The 11,403-nt window shown below is 46.3% G+C and overlaps 1 protein-coding gene across 1 annotated transcript; it reads right to left on the reverse strand.

Annotated features, from left to right (window-relative positions):
- Positions 1-713: 713 nt before the first annotated feature.
- Positions 714-10,799, reverse strand: des.1 (desmin, gene 1). Its single transcript, NM_203803.2, is given in 9 exon segments — positions 714-2,273; positions 4,334-4,416; positions 4,508-4,551; positions 4,926-5,146; positions 5,299-5,424; positions 5,548-5,709; positions 5,841-5,936; positions 6,044-6,104; positions 10,208-10,799. Coding segments are annotated over 9 exon segments (1,377 nt in total). The 5' UTR covers positions 10,750-10,799; the 3' UTR covers positions 714-2,231.
- Positions 10,800-11,403: the final 604 nt, after the last annotated feature.

Here is an 11,403-nt window from a genome sequence, read left to right on the forward strand (position 1 = left end):
CCTAAAATGTGTTAAAACTTTACATAACCTGCAAAATTGTGTAAAATGGGAGTGGTATTTGGGGGTGTGGTCATAAAAATGGGCGTGGTATTTATTTTTGTCCCTCCTCTTTTGCCTACCCCTAGGCCCATCCCTGTTATGCAGTTTTTGGGTGGAGTTACACATTACCCAAGTTACCAGGATATAGAGATACTAGGGGTTTGGCCATATATTTTAAGCTCAACTTTTAAAATCCAGTGTTGGACTGGGGGTGTCCAGGGCATACTGGGGCCCCTACTACAGCCCTGTTTGCAGTCGCGTGGGTCGGCAAGGGCCAGGGCCCGTCTGGTTTTTCCCCAGTGTCCTGCCGGCACAGTCCAACCCTGTTAAAATGCAAAAAAAACATTTCCTACAACTTTGTTCATGTATAGAGATTGTACAATTCAGCTTATACAAGAGACCTTAGTGCAACTGATAGGAGGTTCTCCTTCAGCCAAGACTCCTATTCCCACAATGCTGTGCATCATATGAATAGCCTGATACCAAAGAACATGTTTACAAAAAAGGAGACAATAAATCCTGTGTTTCTTTTGATAGAGGACTCAGTGCAGCTTATGGCTGTTTTTACATAGACCTTTCTGATAAAGCTTACTGAGTTTTTACTTTTCTTTAACCATTTGTTGTTGTTCTTTCCAGCAGTTTTTTTTTCCATAAAAAAGAAGCAGCAAAGCCAATTTGTATCTTAACAGGTTTATTAAGGTAAAATTTATCACAAATGTTCTACGTATCCTTCCCTTACTCTGTGTGTGCGGATAGAGTCCTACATAAGTCGTTTGTGGAATTAACAAAAATAAAAGCCCCTAGAGCTATCGTTTGATAGACAGCTTGTCGGTTCCAGGAGAAACCTTCATTTTCTATATTAAAAATAGAAAATCTGATCTTGTGCTGTATCCCCCCCCCCCCACTAGGAATTTAATGGGATTGTGCTGGGAATTCCGTAGCCGCAAGGTTATTGAACCAGTGGCTTTCTCCTTCGTTCCTACCCCCTTATTAGTGATAATAACATCTGCCTTCCTTCAGAAATACCCAATAAAAGACAAAACAAAGTTCTATGCAAGATCCAGAGCTGCAGATACATAACGGAACCCTTCCTCTCCCCTCAGACCCCCCCCCCCGCGTATGTTTCCCGTTCGTTAGCGTTTCCTTCTTATCTCGTTTATTTGTGACATGCTTTTCCACTTATTTTTTTTTAATCTTCCTGGATTTCCAGAAGCTTCAGTGAACCCTCAGTGAAGTGCATTCTGGGTAGAATCGTGCAGCAAATTCCCAATGGAATGACCTGTGTGGGGCTAGTGGGGGGCTTCCTAGGATTTAGCATGGCCAGCGAGTAGAATTTTTATCAGGCTTGGTAGACATTTGTCTCTCTTTACGGCATCTGCAACCTGTGTTACTTCAGCTCTTTCTGAACTACACTTCCCATCAGCCTCTGTTTAGCGTTTCCCTGATCTAAGTAAAGGCAGCCCATTGGATGATGTTGTTTGTGGTCAGGGCCTTAAGAGTAGGGGAAGCAGACCCTGTGTTAAGTGTAGAGGGCCCATCGAAGACCCAACCGATGTGCAATTTCTTCTACTCTTGTGGTATATTGAGCCCTAAAAAGACTTTACTATCAGGTCCAGTATCTTTTACTGTCAGAGTTGAGAGTTGTAGTCCAATAGCGTTGGGACAGAGGTTGCACAGCCATGATATATATATATATATGTTAGGGGCTGGTTAATTAGAAACAATCATCAATGGACCTTGTAGGAAACATGGATTCCATGGATGAGGTTGGGCATATAATAATGAAGGATTTGCTCTATTACCAGGGCAGGATACTGTGTAATTGTGTGTTTATTACTAAATTATTACTATATTGCGCCTTTCATTAGAGTGTATCTAAGAGAATGAATAGGGACTGCAAGGCTTTGTATGGGTGACTGTGACTTTATTTCCGGTTTCCCTGTATTTCTGCCGAGACATCCCCAACACGGATGTCTCTTAGCAGGAGAGTTCATAATACTGAGCGGCTCCTATATGAGCTTTGGGGACAAGGGGTCCTTAGACAGAAGGGGCAAGTGATAGGTGCAGAAGGTAATGTGGTGAAGGTACAACATGAGATGCCATTTGTCCAGCAGGGTTGCACTCAGGCTGTGCCATGTGGGTGTTCTTTTCTTCCTGTTGCGTGCCCACGGCCAGGGAGACAAGATGGCGGCTTACAGGATCTCCTGGTGCTGCTGGGAAGCCTCACTTACAACCTGGCAAGAAAAAGCATTAGGTCAACAATTATAGAGCAACTCGTTGCTTGCTGTCGGCATTTACCTATTCAAATGAATGGAAAGTGATCACTACCAAGTAGCCCACATGTGGCATAACCATCAAGGGTAATTCCTACTGGGATTAAATCAGGGCATGTTTGTATTTACCCCAGTACTTACCCAGTTTACCCAGTGATGAGTGTCCTCATCTCATTATTCTGTATGGATTATGGACTTGGTCGGGCTACGCGGGAAGTAATTGACTACATACACCAACTGGCAGTGGCTTTGAGTTTGCAGCCTGCCCCATAGAAGTCTCTTGGATGCCAAATTAAATTTTATTGGATGATGAGGTTATAATGGGCCCAAGCAAAGACTAATGTCTGGCAACTGTCTACTAATATGTACACTATGTCTAGTGTGAGCCTTCTGAAGTAGACTTCACTGTGCCAATATGGGTGCTAAATGGATGGCCACTTTGTGAGAGATCCCAACCTCACCTCAAGCACTGATCATGTGTAAAAAAAATCTTCTGGGCCAAGTAGCCTTCCTTTAGTCAGCAGTGGCGCCATCTTGGCAGATCTACTAGGGTTCCAACTGGATGCCCTTGACACCATAGAAACAGATAATCCTAGATGTTTGACTTTATAATGTAGCCAGTCAGCTGATCCGGCAAGATGGAGCTATTGGGTTAAATATATCTACCCATTGCTAAGAGGATGAAGTCAACAAGTGGAGTAACGTAGGGTTCCTTACAAAGTGGTACCCCAGTAATATTGGCTTCCTTTTGCCTTAAAACTATAACATACATTGTTAGCCAATGAGAAGCACAGTTATTAATTGGACATAAATTGCTGTTGCAACTTCTTCCTGCAGAGGGAGCTCTAAAACTGCCCAAGTCCGTCCACATCTCGCTGGCTCTAGGAAGCAGCTGCTCTTTACTTTTAGAAACATTTTCACAGCAGCTGCCTTGCCCCTATCTCCCACCCCCTGTGAATGGTGCGTGTATGTATGATTTTGCCCTGCGTGTGTATGAATGTGTGTTTGGGAATCCGCTAGAGAAAGCTGCCGAGCTCAGCACTCGCTATAAAAAGCCACATGAGAACATGTAACCGAGCCTGCGGATGAGTAACGTGGCCAATGTTCCAAATAAAGAGTCCGGCACAGACTCAGAGGGGACAATGTAGCATAGTCTCAAGGCCAGGCTTTGCCTGTTAAACTACTTTGGGGGGGGGGGGGGGCTTTTTATTAAGGTGGCACAGGCCAGTCCATGGCTTTGTTATTAAATAATATTTCTGCTGAACACAGTTAAGTCAAATTCTTCTCCAAAAACAACATACCGAAAGTCTAACCTTGTTCCTACTCATAGGTTCAAAGTTGAAGGGGCAATTTGGCTAAAAAAAACCATCTCTCAGTGGGTCTTTGGCACCCCCTGATATGAGTAGGGTTTCCACCTTTCTGGCTTCTTCTTACCGCCCAGGGCAAGGGGCAGGTCTATGATGTCAGGGGAGGAGCAAAGACGTTAATGGAGGCGGGAAGTCAGTGCGCCACATTCGAGAGAGAATAGTTTGAGGGCAGGCTAGAAAGGGAGCTGGGAGAGGGGGTAGGAGGCGGCTGAGGGTAGGTTGGAAGCAGACTGGGGGGAGTGGCCCTGGTTGGTATTTTACCAGATAGGCTGGTGAAATACTGGCCCAGTGGTAACTCTAGATATGAGTGGGATTCAAAATTGGCCCTGGCATTTAAAGTACCTGTGCTCCCCACCAGCCCACTAAGTAGTGACTGTCTATGGATTCTTATAATGGCATTTGCCAGAATCCACATATGGCCAGTCTGGGCCTGGTGGCTACCCTGAAGAAATTTGCTCTTCCCCCCTTGTTGGTGAGCAAGTCATTTCCAACATGAATGAGTTTAGTTATTAGGATGACAATTCTTAGACAGTATTGCATAAAGTTGGTATTGCTGTATCAAGTTGGCGCTAGGTCAGCCATAGACAAGATGAAAACATTATACCCTTGGGCGTAGGGTCTGCCATTGATGGGCACCTTCAGGTCCCGGCTTACCTCACCATCCCGGGTCTCAATGGTTTTGATCATGACTGTTTTCTTTGTGTGGACTTCTGAAGCTCTCTGCTCTGGGCTGGTTTCTGCCAAAGAGAAGAAGAGAATGGGTTATTGCAACTCACATCGGTGGGTCTATTGGCATCTCTAAAGCATGAGCAGGATCCATGGACTCACCTCGGAAACTGAGTGCAGAGTATGTTTGGATGGGAAGAGTGATCCTGTGGGAGAAGCATAGATATATCTTAGAAACATAACAGTATTTCTTTCTTTCTTTCAAGATGGACAATAAATTCCTGACATGACCTGACTCCATCCTGACTTCCCATCCCTCCAAACCTTCAAATGCCAAGTTTAAAGCCTATTTGCTGCACTCTGGATCATTAGAAGTCAACATACCATAAAAAATTACCACATCTTTCCAGCAACCTTGGATATTAGTTGTCCCCCATCCCTTTATAATAATAATAATAATATTATCCGTCGAATATAGTTTCATTTTGGTGCAAGTATCCACCCAACAGCTGTTAGAAGGTTCCTAGATTTCCAGGTGACCCATCTCATCTAAATCTGGCCTTGGGTGGCCCTCTCTTACCTGCTCTCCTCGCCCTCGAGCAGTTTACGGTATGTGGCAATTTCCACATCCAGCGCCATCTTGACGTTCAGGAGATCCTGATACTCGCGGAGATGCCTTGCCATTTCATCCTTCATATTACGGATCTCTTCCTCCAAACGTCCAATGGAGTCCTGGTACCCAGCGGCTTCCCCAGAAAACCTTTCCTCGAGGTCCCTCATCTGGCGCATCAAGGAGTCGTTCTGCAAGTGGCAAAACAAAATGGCGGTGAGGTCCAAACAATGAGAAGACCGTGCAGCTCACCAATCCAACTGGAGTCATTTACAGTGGAATTTGGGGGGCTTTTGTGTACTGTAGCCCTATGGAACATAGTGAAAATGAGATGACCACTTACTGTTCCCTTAAGTGCATCAATCTCACAGGTGTAGGACTGAATTTGGTGGCGGTATTCCATCATCTCTTGCTTGGCCTGGCGCAGGGAATCGTTGTTCTTCTGAGCTGCCTGGTTGAGGTCACTGACCTGCGGAAGAGAAAGTAAATGTAATTAAGGTGCGGAGTCACATTCATGGGTGGATTTTAATGAGGGGATTGATTGGGCTAAGCCTGCAGACAGACTCTTGTTGGTGGCAGAGAGCCATCCTACCTTGGACTTGTACCACTCCTCGGCCTCAGAGACATTCTTGGCAGCGATGTTCTCATACTGAGCCCGGATATCTCTGAGTGCTGCCGTCAGGTCGGGTTTGGAAACATCTATCTCCACTTGCAGCTGTTGCTCTTGCATCTGTGCCTGCAGTTCCCGGATTTCCTGTAGGGACACAAGTGTTACACTCAGAACCTGGACACCCACTCCCAAAATAAACTCCCCCCCCCCCGGGCTAGATAAATGGTTTAACCCTCAGAGATTATGGCCCATTGGTTGTCCAACCCCTGACTTACCTCCTCGTGAATCTTTTTCAGGAATGCGATTTCCTCCTGCAAAGACTCAATGCGCCTCTCCAGGTCAATGCGGGCCAGGGTGGCGGCGTCAACGTCCTGAGAGAGGAAAAGGGGCAAAATGACAATGAAAATCCTCCAAGAACATGGGGATCAGTATATAAAGTCACTGGTCATAGGGACTGAGATCATGGGGAAGAACTTACCGCTCTGAAAGCAGCGAGATTGTTCTCAGCATCTTCCTTCAACTGGATCTCCTCCTGCAACCTGAGGAACCCAAGGGAAACAGAAACATTTCCATCAACTGATCTCAGAAACCTTATTGGATAGCACAAGTCACATGTATGTTACATATTGAGGTTACCCACATAAACCTGGTAGCAACATTGACCAAGTCCAACCCTGTGCTCAGAAACTTCCTACCTACACTCTGAGTGACCCAAATATCGTATATAAGTTCCACAAGCAACTGCCCCTGCCTGTCCTACTGTATCTAAGGTTCCTATCATGCGTTATGGACAATTTCATCAGCAGCTGATTATCAAGACTGGGCAAATATGCCCATGGGCAGTAACCTATGGCAACCAATCAAATTGGTTAAAAAAAAAGCCAGTCACTAATTGGTTGCTATCTGTTACTGCCCATGGGCAAATTTGCTCAGTGTTGATTGCAGATACCTTCCAGGCTGGCATCAAATGTAGGTACCCAGCACAGCAGGACTGTAATGCGCCAACATGCTGCCCATATTGTAGATAAGTCATAGAAACACAGTCTGAGTGGCCTTGGTGCCCCCCAAAGAGCCAGACCAGCCCAGTGACTACCATTGCCCCTTGACCATGAGACAACTGAGGGTCCGGCCATGTATTGGGGCAGTTTGCATCACAGGGTTGGCATAAAATGTCAAGAGACCCGCCGATGCCAATGCTTAGTGCCAGTTTGTTGGGCAGCCTGGTCGCTCTGCCTATGGTAAGTGCTTTTCTTATTTGTTATGTTGATCTGATAGTGGTATTTACCCTTTCCTATCTGTACTCAGTGTGCCCATCTGTCTGTAGTTGGACTTTGGCTTTTTTCTTGCTATTTCTGTGCCCCTTTACCCAGTGTGTGCCAATGCCTACTGTCTGCTTTGCCTCGTTACCCCTGCTGAGCCCAATCCATGGTGTTTATTGAACCCTAAAAAAAGGTTTTTATTGCAAACTTTACAGACTATAATTAACAGGTTAATATTTTGACCAGGGTCCCCGGGGGCAACTATGAGCAACTGATACTTCATGAAGCCGAGCAGCTGTCAGCAGTGATGCCACAGGGCGTGCACCCCAAAAGTCCCAGCAGGTAAGTACTGCATCTCTGGAATAGGTACCTACCCCAGGGCTGCTAAGCTGTTGGAACTGATACATCACTGTAGGGACTGATATTAAGGGATACACCATGAATGCAGAATGGGGGGGGGGGGGCAGGAAGGGAAATGCCAGGCAGACCTGGCGCTCTCCTATTATGGCAATGGCACTGTCTCCCTGTAGGAATGAATATGAGCTCATCCCCATATAGGGAGCAGTGACAGGAGGGGCTTTCACTTTCCAGGGGCTCCTGCTTTATATCTTGCTGTGAGTGGGGAAGTGCTCAGTCACTGCTTGGCTGGGGGGCCCACAGGCCGGGTTGGGAGGGGCCCCTCCTGTTACATTCAGCTGTCACTTCAGTCTGGGGCTGATCCTGCACTCCCAGGCATGAGCGGAAACTGCCTGATCAGAGACTTTCCCAGAGTCACACTCAGCCTCATTACTTATTAACCCCTTGCCTTCCCCACAATTAACCCTTTCCCTCCATTCCTTACATGCGCTACCATAATCACTGTCAGTCTCATTCTTTCCCAACCCCTTTCCTCTTCGCATTCTCTTAGTCCAAATCTTAATTATAATTAACCCCTTTGCTTCTCAAATTCCCAGAATCCCTGTCATCCCATCATTAACTACTTCCCTTGGTACCTACCCACTATCTCAGTCCTATTCCTTATTAACTCCTTCCATCTCACTATCCCAGTCCTATTCCTTATTAACTCCTTCCATCTCACTATCCCAGACAAATTTATTTCTCTTTAACCCCTTTCTTCTCAAAGAAGGTTATTGTTCTTTATAGGCCAAATTTGTGTCATTAACCCTTTCCAATTCACAAACCCAGCCAGTCATGTTCCTCATTAACCCCTTTTTACAATAAGTCAGTCTTTTTCTTCATTAACCCCTTGCCTTCCACAACTTCAGACAATCTCATTTACTATTATACCCTTCCTACCCAGTCAGTATTGTTGCTCATTAACCCCTTCCACCATTCATTTTACAATTCCAGTTAGTCTTATTCTTAATTAACCCTTTTCCTTCTCACATTTACCCCATATTTCTCAATAACCCCACTCCCTTCTCACACTCACCCAATCCCTGTCTGTTTTATATTCCCTTTACTTTTCCCTCAATCCCTTTACTTTCCCCTAAACACTGAGTAATGTTACTCTTGTAATTGCACTTAATTATGATACCTATTACACACTCATCCAAACTGTGTGTCCTTGGGATGTAAAAGTGAATAGTAAAGTCCTGCAAAGTAATAGGCTCTGGGCTCTGATATAAATAGTGAGCAGTCCAGCAGGAACGCACAGCTGTCATTACTGACATTTCAGCAGCCGCAACGATTGTTACACTTGGGAGACAGCTGTCTGATCTCTGTACCCTCTGTACAGGGCTCTGTCACTGCCTAGGGGGTCTCTAACAGTGTATGGAGGGCTCTGTAACAGTGTATGGAGGGCTCTGTGTCACACTGTACGGTGCAGTTTGTTCTACACTTTGTCAGACTATAGAGTGTCAGCTGATTGGCAAATGGGAATTGTTCCCAAACCAGGGGGCTATGAGAGTCACACCTAGTTAAGCTTTGTAGTATTTTAGGGACAGGTCATGGGGGAAAGGGGGGTATGGGATGATTGGACACCTGTCAGGAACTCCGAGCAACGCACACAGGGTGGGCTACAGTCAGGTCATGGTGGCTGTGTGCCCGGGGTGGGATGAAAGTCACATGGGTCAGTACTCAGAGGGTGGGCCGCAGTTCATTGAGGACTTAGCAGTCAAGGTGGGCTAAAACACACTCAGCTGAGTCCTACACAGTAACCCTACAGTCTATGAGGGCAGTGCCAACAGATGAGGGGTTGCTTCAGAAACAAGGGGTACATTTTTTCCTTAGGTTGAAGCCCATAGCAACTAATGTATTCTGCCTCCATAATGGGGCAACACACATTTAGAATTTTGCTTTCATTAGTTTTAGTTGACTGTTCATAGCTATTTGCTGATTGGTTACTATGGGACCTTATATATAGGGTGCATTTAATGCCACTGGGTTACGTGCCCCTTTATTTGCGCCTCCTGCTGTCACGCACAAATCTTTGCGCCCGGCAGTGAATGGCATGTAGGTGGGGCGGCCTGTGTCCCACCTCCAAACGCACTCCCCTTAGTAGGGTTCCATTCATTAAGGCACCAGTTGTAGTGGGACCCTTGTACTTGCCCTTTATCTAAAGCCTAAGTGCAGTTTTAGGCCATTAGCCTGTATAGCATTTGTGCCCCGTTTCAATAAATGACCCAATAAGAGTGTTGGACTCTTGGCCCATTTTAAGACTTACAAGGAACAAGGCTCTATTTACAGTAGGAATGCAGGTTAGATGTGGCCCTTCAGGGGATTTTTATGACTCCCAAGTTTGCCCAAGGGCTTTATATCAATATGGAATTGTTGGACAGACTGAGGACCACATTAAAACATTGGGGTTCTGTGTTTGACCCACTTATTGCCCCACTCTAACAATTCCAAAGAGCTGTTTAGAGCTCTGTTTCTTATATGAGTGTTGCAAGCTTACACTCAGACCTCACTCGAGTGGGCAGCGCTCACAGTCATGCACAGCAGTGCACCCTGGATGATTAGTGAGTCCCATGCAGACTCCCCTGCTGCATTTACAGCACAAAGTCATACAGAGGATCCCAGTGCACTGGGGGTTACTGACATTAAAACTGTGTCTCACATTCCTACTAAATCGACCCTTATATGGAGAATACAGGGGATATGGGGAGGGGGGAGATGAGGGTTTTTTCTCTTTCTCTTAAATGAGATATTGGGAGAAACTCTGAGCACAGAGAATAAGAAGGAGTGGATCCCCGTGTGCCAGGTAGAGACAACAATGCAAAATAATACATTATTTAGGAGAGATGAAAAGATCATGGGATCCCCCTGCCCTCAACACACACAACTAACCTTTTATCTATAACCCCCCAACTGTACCCCCCAAAGCAGTTCCTTATGTTTCCACTTGCCCCCTTCCCTTTCTTGCCTTTTACATGTTTTTTTACCTCAACTTCAACTTCTGTAGGTCGTCTACCAGGTTGTCCCTTTCCACCTCCACTCGTGACCTCTGATTGGTGGCGAGGTCCACTTGGCGGCGCAGCTCCCTCATCTCTTCTTCGTACAGCTCATTCACCCTGGTTGGCTCTTTCCCCTTGAGCTTGTTGACTTCAGCCACAAGAATCTGGTTCTGCTGCTCCAGGTACCGGACCTTCTCGATATAGTTGACGAACCTGTCGTTCAGCTCTTGCAGCTCCACCTTTTCATTGGTTCTTGTTTGAAGGAACTCCTGGTTCATGGCATCTGCAAGGCTGAAGTCCAGAACATCTGCTCCATAGCTGCTTCTTACTGGGGCGACCCTGGTGGCCCTAAAGCTTGAGAGGCTCGGGGCTGCAGAAGACCGAGACACTTGGTATACTCTGGAAGACACTGAGCTAGAGGAGGCTCCCTTAGACCCAAAGGAGGTCCTGGTGTTGAATGATGGGGATCCCCCACCAAAAGTGCGGCGGTAGGAGGAAACCCGCTGGTTGCTTGAGTAGGACTGGCTCATGGTGGCTGATGGGAGCCTGGGTGTTGGCTCAGTTGGGATGAAGAGGCAAGAAGCTTGTGGGGAAAATGACAGGACCGAGAGCCTTCGCCTCTGCTATTTATATGTCCGGTGACATGGCCGTCACTCCCCTCCCTCTTTAGGGCCCACCTATTTGAATGACACCCAGCCCTGCCTTGCCCCTCACAGTCTGAGATCCCAAGCAATTGTCTCGACAGCTGCTGTGTCTCAGAGCCGGAGGGGGGGGGGTGGGAGGCAGAAAGTTTGGAGCAAAAAGAAAAGTAGCGTAGGGGTACAAACAGTCAAAGTGGGAACCGGGAGTTCAGTCACTTAGTTCATTATATTCGTTATACTAATAAGTACAAAGTAATAATGTGAAGTGTTTGGAAGGGTGGGCGCTGCCCCCCAAGCAAACCTTCTGCTCTTCTATAGGGATGGCACCGGCGCTACCGTTACTATATGGAGCCACAGGGCAGGACATTTGGGCTGTGAGGCCAGAAATAGCTTTGGCTTGTTAAAATAAATAAAATAAAATGTGTTCCCTGTAGCTACAAGCAGTTATGTTAGGGGGGGTTATAGCAGCTACACGAAGAGGGGTTCATGTATACAAAGGGGTGGCTCACCTTCAGGTTAACTTTTAGTATGTGATAGAATAAC

This window comes from Xenopus tropicalis, chromosome 9 (assembly GCF_000004195.4).
Source record: "Xenopus tropicalis strain Nigerian chromosome 9, UCB_Xtro_10.0, whole genome shotgun sequence".
NCBI lineage: Eukaryota > Metazoa > Chordata > Amphibia > Anura > Pipidae > Xenopus > Xenopus tropicalis.